At 40.3% G+C, this 17,591-nt stretch overlaps 1 protein-coding gene across 3 annotated transcripts in view; it reads left to right on the top strand.

Moving 5' to 3' along the window:
* UBE2V2 (ubiquitin conjugating enzyme E2 V2) overlaps positions 1-16,666 on the top strand; it is a 49,034-nt gene extending 32,368 nt beyond the window's left edge. For all 3 annotated transcript variants that reach the window (XM_048840621.2, XM_048840619.2, XM_075125246.1), the window contains exon 4: positions 15,791-16,666. In XM_048840621.2, coding sequence (XP_048696578.1) covers positions 15,791-15,937 — 147 coding nt within the window. In that variant the 3' untranslated portion in view covers positions 15,938-16,666. The remainder of the gene's footprint in view (positions 1-15,790) is intronic.
* Positions 16,667-17,591: the final 925 nt, after the last annotated feature.

Genomic DNA, 17,591 nt, shown 5'->3' with positions numbered 1-17,591 from the left:
GAAGTGAAAGTGTTCTTAAAATGAACAATATGTGCTAAGTCATTCCCAGAGACTATTGTAACATGAAATATATGGCAGAATGCGGGTAAAATAGAGCTGGAGACATACAATTCTCCCCCAAGGACTTCAGTCACAAATTTTATTAACATACTATTTTTGCATCATCAGTGTGGAAGCATCTCCTCTGGAATGATGGCTGAAGCATGAAGGAGCATATGAACGTTTAGTATATCGGGCACGTAAATACTTCGCAATGCTGGCTACAAAAGTCCCATGTGAATGCCTGTTCTTATTTTCTGGTGACATTTTAAATAAGAAGTGGGCAGCATTATCACCTGTAAATGTAAGCAAACTTGTTTGACTTAACGATTGGCTGAACGAGAAGTAGGATTTGTAGGCTCTAAAGTTTTGCATTGTTTTGTTTTTGAGTGCAGTTATGTAACAAAAAAATCTATATTCGTAAGTTGCAGTTTCATGATAAAGAAATTGCACTACAGTACTTGTATGAGGTGAATTGAAAAATACAGTTTCTTTTATCGTTTCTACAGTGCAAATATTTGTAATCCAAAGTAATATAAAGTGAGCAGTGTACACTGCGTATTCAGTGATTTAATTGAAATCAATATATTTGAAAATGTAGTAAAACATCCAAAAATATTTAATAAATTTCAATTGGTATTCTATTGTTTAACAGTGCGATTAAAACTGCGATTAATCATTAATTTTTTTGGGTTAATCGTGTGAAGTAACTGTGATTAATCGACAGCCATAATTCCTAACCTATGTTTGCTATATTTCAACCAATTACTGATCCATGAGCGCACCTTCGCTCTTATCCCCGACTCCTTACTTTGCTTAGAGAACAGGAGTACTTGTGGCACCTTAGAGACTAACAAATTTATTTGAGCATGAGCTTTCGTGAGCTACAGCTCACTTCATCGGATGCATAGAATGGAACATATACTAAGACGCACGCGCGCGCACACACACACACAGACACACAACCGCATATAGATAGATACATACAAATAAGTTGGAAGTTACCATACAAACTGTGAGAGGCTAATTAGTTAAGAAAAGGAGTACTTGTGGCACCTTAGAGACTAACCAATTTATTTGAGCATGAGCTTTCGTGAGCTACAGCTCACTTCATCAGATGTTTACCATGGAAACTGCAGCAGACTTTATATACACACAGAGAATATGAAACAATACCTCCTCCCACCCCACTGTCCTGCTGGTAATAGCTTATCTAAAGTCATCAACAGGTGGGCCATTTCCAGCACAAATCCAGGTTTTCTCACCCTCCACCCCCCACACAAATTCACTCTCCTGCTGGTGCTAGCCCATCCAAAGTGACAACTCTTTACATAATCAAGTAGGGCTATTTCCTGCATAGATCAAGGTTTTCTCACATCCCCCCCACCCCCATACACACACAAACTCACTCTCCTGCTGGTAATAGCTCATCTAAACTGACCACTCTCCAAGTTTAAATCCAAGTTAAACCAGAACATCTGGGGGGGGGGGGGTAGGAAAAAACAAGAAGAAACAGGCTACCTTGCATAATGACTTAGCCACTCCCAGTCTCTATTTAAGCCTAAATTAATAGTATCCAATTTGCAAATGAATTCCAATTCAGCAGTTTCTCTCTGGAGTCTGGATTTGAAGTTTTTTTGTTTTAAGATAGCGACCTTCATGTCTGTGATTGCGTGACCAGAGAGATTGAAGTGTTCTCCGACTGGTTTATGAATGTTATAATTCTTGACATCTGATTTGTGTCCATTTATTCTTTTACGTAGAGACTGTCCAGTTTGACCAATGTACATGGCAGAGGGGCATTGCTGGCACATGATGGCATATATCACATTGGTGGATGTGCAGGTGAACGAGCCTCTGATAGCGTGGCTGATGTTATTAGGCCCTGTGATGGTGTCCCCTGAATAGATATGTGGGCACAATTGGCAACGGGCTTTGTTGCAAGGATAAGTTCCTGGGTTAGTGGTTCTGTTGTGTGGTATGTGGTTGTTGGTGAGTATTTGCTTCAGGTTGCGGGGCTGTCTGTAGGCAAGGACTGGCCTGTCTCCCAAGACTTCTGAGAGTGTTGGGTCATCCTTTAGGATAGGTTGTAGATCCTTAATAATGCGTTGGAGGGGTTTTAGTTGGGGGCTGAAGGTGACCGCTAGCGGCGTTCTGTTATTTTCTTTGTTAGGCCTGTCCTGTAGTAGGTAACTTCTGGGAACTCTTCTGGCTCTATCAATCTGTTTCTTTACTTCTGCAGGTGGGTATTGTAGTTGTAAGAAAGCTTGACAGAGATCTTGTAGGTGTTTGTCTCTGTCTGAGGGGTTGGAGCAAATGCGGTTGTATCGCAGAGCTTGGCTGTAGACGATGGATCGTGTGGTGTGGTCAGGGTGAAAGCTGGAGGCATGCAGGTAGGAATAGCGGTCAGTAGGTTTCCGGTATAGGGTGGTGTTTATGTGGCCATCGTTTATTAGCACTGTAGTGTCCAGGAAGTGGATCTCTTGTGTGGACTGGACCAGGCTGAGGTTGGTGGTGGGATGGAAATTGTTGAAATCGTGGTGGAATTCCTCAAGGGCTTCTTTTCCATGGGTCCAGATGATGAAGATGTCATCAATATAGCGCAAGTAGAGTAGGGGCTTTAGGGGACGAGAGCTGAGGAAGCGTTGTTCTAAATCAGCCATAAAAATGTTGGCATACTGTGGGGTTACCTACTACAGGACAGGCCTAACAAAGAAAATAACAGAACGCCACTAGCGGTCACCTTCAGCCCCCAACTAAAACCCCTCCAACGCATTATTAAGGATCTACAACCTATCCTAAAGGATGACCCAACACTCTCAGAAGTCTTGGGAGACAGGCCAGTCCTTGCCTACAGACAGCCCCGCAACCTGAAGCAAATACTCACCAACAACCACATACCACACAACAGAACCACTAACCCAGGAACTTATCCTTGCAACAAAGCCCGTTGCCAATTGTGCCCACATATCTATTCAGGGGACACCATCACAGGGCCTAATAACATCAGCCACGCTATCAGAGGCTCGTTCACCTGCACATCCACCAATGTGATATATGCCATCATGTGCCAGCAATGCCCCTCTGCCATGTACATTGGTCAAACTGGACAGTCTCTACGTAAAAGAATAAATGGACACAAATCAGATGTCAAGAATTATAACATTCATAAACCAGTCGGAGAACACTTCAATCTCTCTGGTCACGCAATCACAGACATGAAGGTCGCTATCTTAAAACAAAAAAACTTCAAATCCAGACTCCAGCGAGAAACTGCTGAATTGGAATTCATTTGCAAATTGGATACTATTAATTTAGGCTTAAATAGAGACTGGGAGTGGCTAAGTCATTATGCAAGGTAGCCTGTTTCTTCTTGTTTTTTCCTACCCCCCCCCCCCAGATGTTCTGGTTTAACTTGGATTTAAACTTGGAGAGTGGTCAGTTTAGATGAGCTATTACCAGCAGGAGAGTGAGTTTGTGTGTGTATGGGGGTGGGGGGGATGTGAGAAAACCTTGATCTATGCAGGAAATAGCCCTACTTGATTATGTAAAGAGTTGTCACTTTGGATGGGCTAGCACCAGCAGGAGAGTGAATTTGTGTGGGGGGTGGAGGGTGAGAAAACCTGGATTTGTGCTGGAAATGGCCCACCTGTTGATGACTTTAGATAAGCTATTACCAGCAGGACAGTGGGGTGGGAGGAGGTATTGTTTCATATTCTCTGTGTGTATATAAAGTCTGCTGCAGTTTCCACGGTAAACATCTGATGAAGTGAGCTGTAGCTCACGAAAGCTCATGCTCAAATAAATTGGTTAGTCTCTAAGGTGCCACAAGTACTCCTTTTCTTTTTGCGAATACAGACTAACACGGCTGTTCCTCTGAAACCTGTAATTAGTTAAGATGAGCTACTTGTAGTGATAATCAAGATGGCCCATTTAGACAGTTGACAAGAAGGTGTGAGGATACTTAAGGAAATAGATTCAATATGTGTAATGACCCAGCCACTCCCAGTCTCTATTCAAACCCACGTTAATGGTATCTAGTTTGCATATTAATTCAAGCTCAGCAGTTTCTCGCTGGAGTCTGTTTTTGAAGCTTTTCTATTGCAAAATTGCCACCATTAAATCTTTTACTGAGTGGCCACAGAAGTTGAAGTGTTCTCCTACCAGTTTTTGAATGTTATGATTGCTGATGTCAGATTTGTGTCCATTTATTCTTTTGCGTAGAGACTGTCCGGTTTGGCCAATGTACATGGCAGAGGGGTGTTGCTGGCACATGATGGCATATATCACATTGGTAGAAGTGCAGGTGAACGAGCCCCTGGTGGTGTGGCTAATTGGATTAGGTCCTATGATGGTGTCACTTGAATAAATATGTGGACAGAGTTGGCATCGGGCTTTGTTGCAAGGATAGGTTCCTGGGTTAGTGTTTTTGTTGTGTGGTTTGTGGTTGCTGGTGAGTATTTGCTTCAGGTTGGGGGGCTGTCTGTAAAAAAAGCTTCAAAAACAGACTCCAGTGAGAAACTGCTGAGCTTGAATTAATATGCAAACTAGATACCATTAACGTGGGTTTGAATAGAGACTGGGAGTGGCTGGGTCATTACACATTAAATCTATTTCCTTACGTTAAGTATCCTCACACCTTCTTGTCAACTGTCTAAATGGGCCATCTTGATTATCACTACAAAAGTTTTTTTTTTTTTTCCCTCCTGCTGATAATAGCTCATCTTAACTAATTAGCCTCTCACAGTTTGTATGGTAACTTCCAACTTGTCTGTCTGTCTATCTGTCTATCCCATTCTATGCATCCGATGAAGTGAGCTGTAGCTCATGAAAGCTTATGCTCTAATAAAGTTGTTAGTCTCTAAGGTGCCACAAGTACTCCTGTTCTTTTGCGGATACAGACTAACACGGCTGCTACTCTGAAACTTACTTTGCTTAGAGCCTTTGATGAAGGAGTTTGTCAAAGGCTTTCTGAAAGTCCAAGTACACTGTATCCACTGGATCATCCTTGTCCACAGTCTTTTTGATCCCCTTGAAGAATTGTAATAAAGTGGTGTGGCATGATTTCCCTTCACAAAAGCTGTTGACTCTTCCCCTACATATCATGTTCATCTGTGTCTGATAATTCTGTTCTTTACTATAGTTTCAAACAATTTCCCTGGTACTGAAGTTAGGTTTCGCGGCCTGTAATTGCCAGCATAGCCTCTGGAGCCTTTTTTAAAAAATCGGCATTACGTTAGCTGTCTTCCAGTCATTTGGTACAGAGGCTAATTTAAGTGATAGGTTACATACCACAGTTAGTAGTTCTGCAATTTCATATTTGAGTTCCTTCAAAACTCTTGGGTGAACACCATCTGGTCCTGGAAACTTACAGTAGTACCTCAGTTACGTACACCAAAGTTACGAACTGACCAGTCAACCATACGCCTCATTTGGAACCAGAAGTACGCAGTCAGGCAGTATCAGAGACCCCTTCTCTCCACCCTCCACCCCCAAAAGCAAATACAGTACAGTACTGTGTTTAAAAGTAAACTACTAAAAATAAAGGGAAAGCAGCATTTTTCTTCTGCATAATAAAGTGTCAAAGCTATATCAAGTCAGTGTTCAGTTGTAAACTTTTGAAAGAACAACCATAATGTTTTGTTCAGAGTTCTGAAACATTTCAGAGTTACAGATGCCATTCCCGGGGTGTTCGTAACTCTGAGGTTCTATTGTATTACTGTTTAATTTATTGGTCTGTTCTCAAACCTCTTCTATTGACACTTCAGTCTGGAACAGTTCCTCAGATTTGTCACCTAAAAAGAATGACTCAGATGTGGGAATCTCCCTTATCTCCTCTGTAGTGAAGACAGAAGCAAAGAATTAATTTAGCTTCTCCGCAATGGCCGTGTCTTCCTTGAGTGCTTCTTTAGCACCCTTATCATCCAGTGGCCAAATGGGTTGTTTGGCAGGCTTCCTGCTTCTGATATATATTAAAAACTTTTTTACTGTTAGTTTGTTTCTTCGGTACTTGCTCTTCAAATACATTTTTGGCCTGTCTAATTACACTTCACTGGCCAAAGTTTGTTCCTTTCTATTTTTCTCAGAAGGGTTTGACTTCCAATTTTTAAAGGATGCTTTTTGCCTCTAAATTGTTCTGTTGTTCAGCCATGGTGGCATTTTTTTTTTGGTCCTCTTACTATTTTTTTTTATTTGGGGTATACATTTAATTTGTGCCTCTATTATGGTGTTTTTAAAACTCTTGACTGTTCCTTTTAATTTCCATTCAAATAGCTCCCTCACTTTTTTTTTTGTAGTTCTCCTTTTTGAAATTAAATGTTACTATGGTGGGCTTCTTTGATATCCTTTCTCTCCTATCCACCCCACAAAGATGTAATTAAATTTAACATTATAGTTGCTCTTACTGAGCAGTTGAGATATATTCACCTCTTGGACCAGATTGTGTGTAAATCAAAAATTGCCTGTACCTTCGTGGGTTCCAGGACTAGCTGCTCCAAGAAGCTGCACCATTTCTGGTGTCTAGAAATTTTATCTCTGCATCCTGTCCGTAGGTGACATGTACCCAGTCAATATGGCGATATTCATTATTACTGAGTTTTCTATTTTTGTGGCACTTCAGATCTCCTGGAGCATTTCATGATGACCATCACCATCCTGGTCAAGTGGTCAGTAGTATATTCCTATTTCTGTACTCTTTATTATTCAAGCATGGAATTTCTATCCATAGAGGTTCTATGGTACAGTTTGATTCATTGAAGATTTTTACTATAATTGACTCTATGCTTTCTTTCACATAGTACCACTCTCCCACAAGTATGACCTACTCTCATTCCTATGGACACTACACCCTCACTATAATGAACCTGGTCCCTGGATCTTACTTCAAGCTGCACTGCTGCGGCAGGGACTGGTAGCTGCTCCAGCCCGGCTGTCAGCCCTTGCCGCTGCTGGAGGAGCTGTCAGCCACCCCCCACCTCACCATACCAGGCGTCGGGGCTCTTTTGCTAAAACAAACAAATGGCTTGGATCCCGACGGGTTTGTTACAGCGAGGGTGTACTGTATACAGGAATGACAGAGTATTACAGTGTATCGTTGATTATCATCATTCCACCAAGTTTCTGTGGTGCCTATTATATCAATGTCCTCATTTCATACCAGGCATTCAAGTTCACCCAACTTAGTATTTAGACTTCATCCAGGACCATTTTTTTTTTTTCCATTTTGTTTTCCCCTTACTCATCCTTATGTGTATTGTGGGTATTTAAAATAGAGAAGTCTTCTCCAAGGCTGTAATACTACTACAATATAACAGTGGAGAAGAGCTGGAAGGCACTGAACCTTCTCTACTGGAGGCATGTAGACATTATGTTTTGAAATTCTTAGGCTAGTGCTGGACCTACTTGAACTCTTTTATTGAGCAACACAATGTGTTAATTGCTAAGCCTAAACTAGCACTGTAAATAATATTTCAGAAATCCTTCAAAATGAGTCCTTTGAAAATAATCCTTTGCATAGCAAACAGTTTTGCTGTGCCTCAGAGCCTTTCTATCCCATAAAAGACAGTATTTGCAACCCAGAAATATTGCCGTTTACCCAGGTTGTGGTGTGGTGTATAATAAGCACATGTATGACTAAATGTTGGTATGGAAAGCAGCCAATTTGAAGGTGCCATTTGAAAGAGCTTTATTGTATGATGCTTACAATGTTGTTTTAGAATCCTCCCCTTCGTTAAAACAAGTAATGAGCTCCCTTGTTTGGTAATGCAGAACAATACCTTTCCTGTTTGTCTTGGAATATTTATCTTAGTTTCATATGGTTCATAACAAATTTTTAAGTTGGAGCGTCCAATCTAAATAAAATAGAGCTGGGTGCAGAAAGATAATTTTGTTTCTTGGAGGATTTGGCTATTTTCAAATTTGGTTTCTTTCTGTTTCAGAACAAAACCCAAAAATTTTGAAATGCTCTGCAAAAGGGAGACTGGACCCTAAGCCCTGGGGTCCCCTGAAGTGTGGACCCTAAATTCTGGGTTCCATAATTCCAAGGCGGTCTATTTGGCGTACTGCTGCAGAGCCACTGATCCTAGAAGCTCTGGGGTCTTCTACTCAGAGGCAGCGCCTGACAGGCTGTCTTGTAGCCCTGGACCCTGCGATCCCAGGACCTGCAGGCAAGCTGGTAGGAAACCAGGCAGGGTTCTGACAGAACCCTGCCCAGTTTCCAGAGGAGCTTCGTTGAATCATCACAACATTTCAATTTCAACAAATTGGCAAATTCTGATGGAAAAACTGTTTTGTTGGAATTTTTCCAACCAGCTCTATAAATTAATCCCTTGTAAAGGCTTCCGTGTATAAATGATTTGTTTTTTAACTTACCAAATAGCCTTAGGTGGCATTAGGTTGAATTATCAACCAAAAACAGTACAAGTGATTCGTTTCTGAAATATTACTGTTCTTTATGTAATCCGTCAAATTTTTAGTGTGCTCATCACCTTGGTATCTTGTCTGATTTATGGCACAACCCTAAGCAGAAGTGCTCCATTTCAGTTTTAAGGTAAGAGCATGGTCTGGAGGTTAGAGCACAGGATTGGGAATCGGATGGTGGCTTGAGTTCTCTGACTGGCTTTGCCTCTGACTCACTTTCTACCCTTGGATGAGTGACTAAACTCTGCCTTAGTTTCCAAATCTGTAAAATGGGGATAACGTCATAGGGGTGTTTGTAAAATCCTTGTAAATCCCCAGGTTATGTGGACTGTAGAAGTATATGTATGAATTTAGTGGTTATAATTTTTTAGTTAAGTTTTTTTTATTTTTTTAATTTTTTTAAAGAAGTCTCAGGCCAGTTTTAGAATCCCTAGTTTAATAAATGCAAAAAGAAAAGGAGTACTTTTGGCACCTTAGAGACTGACCAATTTATTTAAGCATAAGCTTTCGTGAGCTACAGCTCACTTCTGAAACCTAGTTTAATAAACGTTGGTCTTGAGAGAGAACACACCTGATTCAGATTATTTTAACAATATGCATTTGTATTATATATACATTGTAATTACGGATAAGGTTAGATTAGACTTATTCATTGTTTGTATTTTCCAGGGATTCAAATTACCACCGGCAGTCATCTTTGAAAGATAAAATCCATCCTTTCTTTTATCTAAAAACGGGAGCGTATCTATGCATTATTTCCCTAAATAAGAATTAGGGCCCTACCAAATTCACAGCCATGAAAAACGGATCACAGACTGTGAAATCTCTCCCCGCCCCGGTGAAATTTGGTCTTTTGTGTGCTTTTATCCTATGCTATATAGATGTCTCAGGGGAGACCAGCGTTTCTCAAATTTCTGACCTAAAAGGGATTTGTGGGGGCACAAGGTTATTTTAGGGGGGTTGCAGTATTGCTACCCGTACTTTTGAGCTGCCTTCAGATCTGGGTGGCTGGAGAGCGGTGGCTGTTAGCCAGGCACCCAACTCTGAAGGCAGTGTTTCACCAACAGCAGCAGCGCAGAAGTAAGGGTGGCAATACCATACCATGCCACCCTTACTTCTGCACTGCTGCCTGCAGAGCTGGGCCCTCAATCAGCAGCTGCCCCTCTCTGGCTGCCCAGTTCTGAAGGCAGCAGCGCAGAAGTAAGGGTGGCAATATATACCATGCCATCCATATTTCTGTGTTGCTGCTGCTGCTTCTGCTTGCTCTTCTGCGCTGCTGCTGCTCCAGAACTGGACTCCTGGCCAGCAGCCACCACGCTCCAGCTGCTCTGAAGGCAATGCCCTTGCTAGCAGCAGTACAGAAATAAGGGTAGCAGTACTGCAACACCCCTCCCCCCCCACACACAAACAATAACTGTGCACACTCCCCTGCCCAAAAAAACAACAAACAAACCCCTCCTTTATGGGTCAGGACCACTAAAAATTACAACGCTGTGAAATTTCAGATTTAAATAGCTGAAAACATGAATTTTATGATTTTTAAAGTCCTATGACCATAAGATTGACCAAAATGGACTGTGAATTTGGTAGGACCCTAATAAGAGTGTAACAGGGTCTTGGGCGGCCGGGTGGCCTAGTGGTTAGATCACCTGGCTCTCAGCCCTCAGCTGGGCTGAGTAGTTTCAGTTCTTACTGCCAGGGACAGGTAGGGAGACCTGACCTCTCCCTCTCCACCAGGTCCCAGCCCAGGGCCCTGTGTATGTCAACTCTTGAACCGGGGGGGTTGGCGTCCCTCCCAATGGAGAATCAGAATCCGCTACCCTGGGCTACTTCCTACCAATCTGTTCAGTTTGAGGCAAGACTCCTCTAGTCCAGTCTACCGTAGGGTTCCCTGTTGGGTCTGGTCCCAGGTTCCTTTGGGGGCAGGGTAGCCACAGGCTGGTGAGGGTGAGCACCACAACGTCTCTGGGTTCTGCTCAGTCAGTTACCTCCGCTGCTGGGGGTTCTTTCATAGTTTCCCCTTGGCTGGGGAGATTGCTGGCAGGCCAGTGCTCCATCCCTTCGGGCAGGGAGATGGCTAGCTAGCTAGCTCCTGCCTTTTCGCCGGTCAACCCTGTACTGAGACAGGCTCTCTTCTTTTCTCCCTGCTTCATGCGTGGTATTGGCTTCAGGAATAACTGGTTGGGGCTAGCTGGGCCCAAAGGCTCTCCTTAACCCTTTCTGTGCTGGTGGGTGGTTCCATTCACCACAAAGAGTCTTACTTAATGAAGTAATCTTGAATCTAGGACTCTGATATGCTTAGCATGCTTCAAATACAACATTATAATATTTAATGTTATAGTATTTTTTTTAAATTAAATAGTTTTGGGGGTAAAAAACATTTTTTCCTGGGTATATAAAATGTGTGTACTGATTTAGTAACTATTCGTATTATAAAAAGAAAAGCTATTACCAGCAGGAGAGTGGGTTTGTGTGTGAGGGGGGGAGGTGAGAACCTGGATTTGTGCTGGAAATGGCCCAACTTGATTATCATACACATTGTAAGGAGAGTGATCACTTTAGGTAAGCTATTACCAGCAGGAGAGTGGGGTGGGAGGAGGTATTTTTTCATGCTTTGTGTGTATATAAAAAGATCTTCTACACTTTCCACAGTATGCATCCGATGAAGTGAGCTGTAGCTCACGAAAGCTTATGCTCAAATAAATTGGTTAGTCTCTAAGGTGCCACAAGTACTCCTTTTCTTTTTGCGAATACAGACTAACACGGCTGTTACTCTGAAACCTATTTGTATTATAGTAGTTCCTAAAGGATCTGCTCTAAATCAGGGCTTCATGCATGTTAGGTCTATATATAGATGTATTAAGTGACTGCTCCGGCCCTGAAGAGCTTATGAGCAAGATGGGCAAAACAGACAAAAGACATTATTATGGAAGTTTTACTGATGGAAAACTAAGGAACTAAAAGATTTAAATGACTTTCCCAAGATCCCACAGGAAGTCTGGCAGAAACAGGAAGTGAGCCCAGATCTGAAGACCACATCTTTCCTCTCTACTTTGTGACCTAAGGTTCCATTCCATTTAGATCTCTCATAACTTCTCAGGAAAAATCCTTGTTGCCACTTTGTGAGATGTTCCCTCTTGTGATAGTCTCCTGCCCACCCTCCTGACTGGCTGTTCCATAGATCAGCTCTCGTCTCCTTCCCCACCCTGTTGTTCAAGGCTGTAAAATTCATTGGAGGAGTTGGGGCATCTGTCTACTCTGTTTTATCATCAGGCAATCTTTGCTGCCCAGGCCTCCTGTTGCTGTCATATGCCAGATTGTGTTGTCAGTGTGAGGCTTCCTAACAAGGAAGGTCGTCTTCCAGAAATGTAATACAGGCTTTCTTAATCAGTGCATGGATCCAAGTAGCAATATAGCAGGTTGTGGGATTTCTGAATGGAGGGAAACAGAAGGAGTTGTCTTTGGGGGAGGAGAGCCTCAAATTTCTAAAACTAATACATTTTTAAAAGACCAAGATTGATCACTTATCCACATTGACCCTCACTTTAAAAATGCAAAAGCAGAGTTAGCAAAATTCATTCCAGTTGCACTTCAATTCACAATATAGGCTCCTTTTCAAAAAGTTGGCCACCTATGCGTAATACGCGTATGAGCACTTAGTCTCATAGTGATCCGTTTGCATATGCAACTGCTGGATTTGTACACAGAATTTGGGAATCTAGTTTTGAAAACCTGGCACAAATATATGAGTGGAACTAGGCAAAACTACTTATTCTCTGTAGAGGGTGTCATGGCCATAAAATAAATTATAATTTTTAATGCTGTGGGGTCTCTCCTTTTAGAGCCTATTGTGTATCATAGATTGATAAAACACAGGTTGTGTTCTGACACACTATTTATTTTCCCATGGTTTTTGAGGATGTCTGTTTTTTTTTTTTTTTGAGTATTTAACAGTCTGTTGGTATCTCACAGGATTTGCAATCACTTCTGTTTATTTAAATACCATTTACAGCTGGAAGTGTTTGTTTCTTCTTTTTAAATACTTGGGATTTTATCAACTATAATTCTGTAAACTCTGTTGTCCAGTCATCATTTTGAATTTGTTTATAGTGGACTAAGCAGTTTGCTACTTTTTTAAAGTTATGCTATTGGAAGCATTATAAACACAGAATAAACTATAGAAGAATGCTGCAAAATGTTCGATGTTTAAAAATCATAGAAGAATTCCTTGGTTATTCTTGGATCGTGTGTAATGTTGCTGCTGTTGTCATTATTTAAAGATTTATATTGGATATACTGATAGAACAAAACTATTTTTATTTCTCAGTTTTCAGCTTCACTAGCCTTCGGACTTCCCTGGAAATGCTGCCTCCTTATACCTGAATACAATTTTAATATAAAGTGGGTACTCGGTTTTGAGCATTCCTAACAACATTGTTTGAGCCAATGAGAGAGGCTTCTCTTTTCAGATTACTTTATAAAGGGGTATATCATAAGTAGATTGATTGTGTAATCTCTTTACATGTAAAATAGGGCCTGCAATGTAGGGTATAAATAAAACTAAGCCAAAATATTTACTGCCTGCAAGATGTGTTAGGCAACAAAAGATGGTGGCTTGCCGAAAATAAAGCGGATTGAATTAAAATAAATATTAAGTCATTTTAGTAGTAGTGTGATAGTGCTGAAAATATACTAGGCGCTGTGCAGGAAGAGACAGTCCCTGCCTTGAAGATATTTGTCTGTTAGCTGAAAATCCCTAGTGAAGACTAGAAAGCCAATATTTGCACTGGTGAAAATAGTTTTGCTTGAAACTGTAATAAACTCTACCAGTGGAAACAGTCGCTTTGACTGACTATATTAGAGGTGTGCTAGTGAAGCTACATTAGTGTCTGGTCACTGATAGCTGTAAATGAGGCTAATCCCCAGTCTACACATGGCTTATAAAAGAAGATTAAACAGATGAAGTGTGGGGAAAAGGGATATACCATGCAATCAAAATGCCCATGATGAAAATGGGTATTCATCTTGTTTAGTGGATTGTTTAGTTCCACAGTTTTGCTGTTTGTCTTAGATAGAAACAATCTGCAACTGCCTCTCCAGCCCCCATCATTTAATTCCCCATCTAACCGTCACTCACTGTCTCACAATTACATGAAGAATTATTTTTCAAACCCACTGAAATCCCACCTAAACTGTTTCCTTATCCATGCTTGCCTATCTGACCTCCCTTAAATCAGCAAACCTAGGTTCTTGTCACCCTCCTGCTTCTCTATTGGGAATCTTCCTCTTTCCACAGTCAGCTGCAGTCTGCCCCAGCCTTTGACAATCATCTGTTGCAACTCATTTTTAATCCCGGTTTATAAAAATTCCCTATCTGGTAAAACCACAACTTATTACGCTTCCTTAAAATCTACCCTTCTCTCCCTCCTGATCTCCTTCCCAACCAAACCCTGTGCCCATAAAACATGGTGAGCCTGAGTTTTATTTCTGTTCTTAGAACACTTCCCTCGAACAGCCAGGTCTTTCCACTGTGCAAGTTTCCTTCCACTCTGGAATTCTTGCCTGGGGAGGGTAGTGTCTTGGGCCCTATGCTGCATCGTGTGGGATATGGAGGGTGGGTTCAAACAGTACCATGTCCAGAGTTCAAATTTTGAAACGAAACTGTGATGTTACTGGGCTCCAGGGCCTCAGTGGCGCATTGCTTCTCTACTGCCTAACAGCAATCAGGGAAGGCCTCTCCTCAATCTAGCTCAGGAGGCTGGAGGGAGGAAGGGTGTATAAGAGGGGGACACTTGTGCCTCAGAGAGAGAGGTCCAGACTAGATGCTGTCCTCACCGGAACTACTTCTCTGCAGCTCAGAAAGTCTCTCCTGAGATTTGGGGGGGGGGGGGGGGGGGAGGGAGGGAGGTGGATTTTGGAGGGGTATATTTCTTCTCTCTGTTGAATTTCCTCTGATAGTGGATTGATTTAGTACTTATACCTGCAAACAAATGTTAACATGGGTGAAAGCTGTTTGCAGTCACATAGGCTTCCACCTCACTCCTCAGAATTGCATCTCTAGTTATCTCTAACACATTAGATCAAATACTTTTTAAAAAATGAGCTAGTAATTATAATAGTGGTCTGACCAATGCAACTTTCAAACCTTGCTGTAAAAGATTTCCTTTTTTTTTAAAAGGTGTTTCTTAATTGGTGCAAAAATCACTGCATAAACAACTGACTGTAGCTTTGCTTTTGACACTGTTTTGCCTTCAGTATTTAAAAGTTTCTTAATGTTGAAAGTAATCATTGGTAATCTTAATCTCCCAGTTGCTCCTGCAAATATAAGCAGCATTATCCTCTGTATTCTGAAACCAGGTAGCTCGAAGTTAAGCAATCTAGGTTTCATCTGGAGGTAAAGTTGCTATGGCTAGAACTTGATATTTCTGATTTTCTCTCTCTGTTTTTTTTTTTAATATTAAAAAGTGAAACTAACCTACAAAAATTTTTTATGCTGTATATACCATAAAGGAGTGGAAAAGGGCACACACATTTTCCTTTGTAGTTTACCTTTAAACTATCAAGTGATATGCAATAAAGACTCTGTGCTTTAAGAGGTCCATAAGAATATTTATCATAAGAAACAAAGCAGAATTGAGAAATGTCCTGATCTTATATGGAACTTTATAAGTCAAATTACTTCACTATTTCCAGTCATATTTACTGGGAGAAGTAAAAGGCGGCATCAGAAGGGCCATATAACAATAAGTATTCAAAACAAATCGCAGTCAAAAGCTATTTATAGTAGGTAAATTTTCCTGTATAAAGATTTAACATAGAATATTGTGAAGCAAATGGCTTTCAGTTCTTTATTAAGCAAACTTTGAGAACCACATATTGCATGTTGTGCTGTAATCAAGTAATACTTTCATATGATCTGTTAAAATTAAATGTTTTATTGCAACATTTAGTAAAGAACTTTTGATATGATGGATTAAAAACCTCCCTAGTTTAAGGTATGGTCCCAATTTTGCAATGAGCTCTACATAGATTGACTTTTTCTTTGCCCACCCTCTCCCTCACCATTGAAGTTGATGATGTTGAGCATGCTATGCAGGGGTCCAGCTGTGTTGGTCTCCCTGTAGGATCTGAATTTATATGTAAGTATGTGCTAAGCGTTCATTATAAATATTTTATGTATTTATAACACAGTTGGGAAGCGCTGAAGAGATTGCCATAGATGCTACTATTTCTTAAGTTATTAAGTAAACTAAAACTAATTCTGCAGGAATTTTGTATTTTATGGTACAAAAACATATTGTCCTTATTTAACTTGTGCTGTCTTTCTTTGCAGGTGGATACACGGAGCATACCAGTGTTAGCAAAATGGCAAAATTCTTATAGCATTAAAGTTGTACTTCAAGAGCTAAGACGTCTAATGATGTCCAAAGAAAATATGAAGCTTCCACAACCTCCAGAAGGACAAACTTACAGCAATTAATTTTAGCTGATTCTCAAACTTCTGTCTTAAAACAACAACCTTCTACTCATATTAATGTCTTGATTAAATCTCACAATGCAAACCACCCACACATTAAAAGAATTTCAGCTGGTATACATGACCTGGACATTTGTAAGAATATATATATAATATATGTACGCCCAGTAAGTTTTTAGGCACTATGGGAGGAAAAAAAGGCAGCACAATTTATTTTTTTTCTCTTATCAAGACACTGTCATTTAAGTATAAGCCTGAAGTAGCTTAAAATTCAGGTTTTACAAGATGAAAGCATGACAGAAAGTGTCAGATTGCTGTGGATTAATGTGTTTCCGAAAATTAATCTCTCAAGAAGAAAAATTATAAATGGCATGCTTTATCCATCTGGCTTAGTAAAAGAGCTGCAGTTAAAATTGTTTTAAAGTAGCAGATACAGTGAATACTGTTGCTCATCTTGTTTAATTTTTGCTAAGGTGTGGGTGCCGACTACTATTGGTGTCACAAAGTATGTTCAGGATTGTTTTGATACCTGTATTTATAAAAGGGGGGAATGGATTCTGTTAAGCGGCTCCTGTGTGTTACATGTAATGGACATGGCAAATATTTGTTTACAGTCTTTGTTCTAATAAACAATGCATTTAAGTTTTAGTGAAACAAACAAAGGAAATAGGTGTATGGATATGTGATTGAGATTAAAGTTAGTCTTAAAATGTAAATAAAATGTGGAAAGTATCCTCTGAGGCTGTGCCATTTCTATAATAATGTAATATATGTATAGTACCTTGCGGAGGTAGCAAAAAGTTACCAATATAGAAGTGGGTCTACATGCACCTTTTATTTTTACCACTATTTCTATACGCTTATTTTATTTGATAACTGAAGGTATTGGGATTATTGCAGAGGAGCAAATTCCATAACCTGTAGTTACACTTGTTTGGGAAAACTTGCAGTTCAAAACCCTTTTTAAAAAATAAAATTAAAAAAATTATTTTAAGTATTCATTCTAGAAATGACATTAACTAGGCCACTTGGCCTAAGCAACTCCAGAGCAATTTCCAAACTGGACTGCTGAATTCTGTCCTGCTTCTGTGTTTTCATCCTAGGAACCATCTTCTGCAGCTGCTACCTTATTTTTCCATGTCACCTTTTTTCCCCCTGCACTTACTTTAACCGCTTTTTTTAAATCTTCAAACTGGTTTCCTTTTTGCTCTGTCTCACTTTCTCCTTACCCCAGCTTACACGTAAGTGAGAGACTTCAGGCCTTATAATTTTTATTAAAACATCTTATACTACTGTTAAGAACTGTGTGGACACGCCGTATTTATTCATCTGCATTCCATGCTTCAAGTGCCAATGGCGCTATCTCATTGGTGAGAATGAATTCAGCCCCTTCAACAGTCAGTCTAATTTTACTTATTCCTTTCTCACTTTAGCTGTAGTTGGTGACATTCATGGGTTAGTTCTGCTATAGGTTTCTCAGTGTTGTCCATGTTACCTTACTGGAAATGAGACACTCTAATCTCTTGTGTGGAAAATGCAAAGATTTATCCAGTTTACTAAAAAAATTGTAACCTTGGGAATATGAATAGAATATGACTTGTCATTCAAAACTTCATAAGTAATTCTCTTGAAAAAGTGAATTTAATCAAAAGCCATC

Source organism: Caretta caretta, chromosome 2 (assembly GCF_965140235.1).
Source record: "Caretta caretta isolate rCarCar2 chromosome 2, rCarCar1.hap1, whole genome shotgun sequence".
Taxonomy (NCBI): Eukaryota; Metazoa; Chordata; order Testudines; family Cheloniidae; genus Caretta; species Caretta caretta.
The sequence above is the reverse complement of the archived record's forward strand: the minus strand, read 5'-3'. Positions and strand labels throughout refer to the sequence as shown.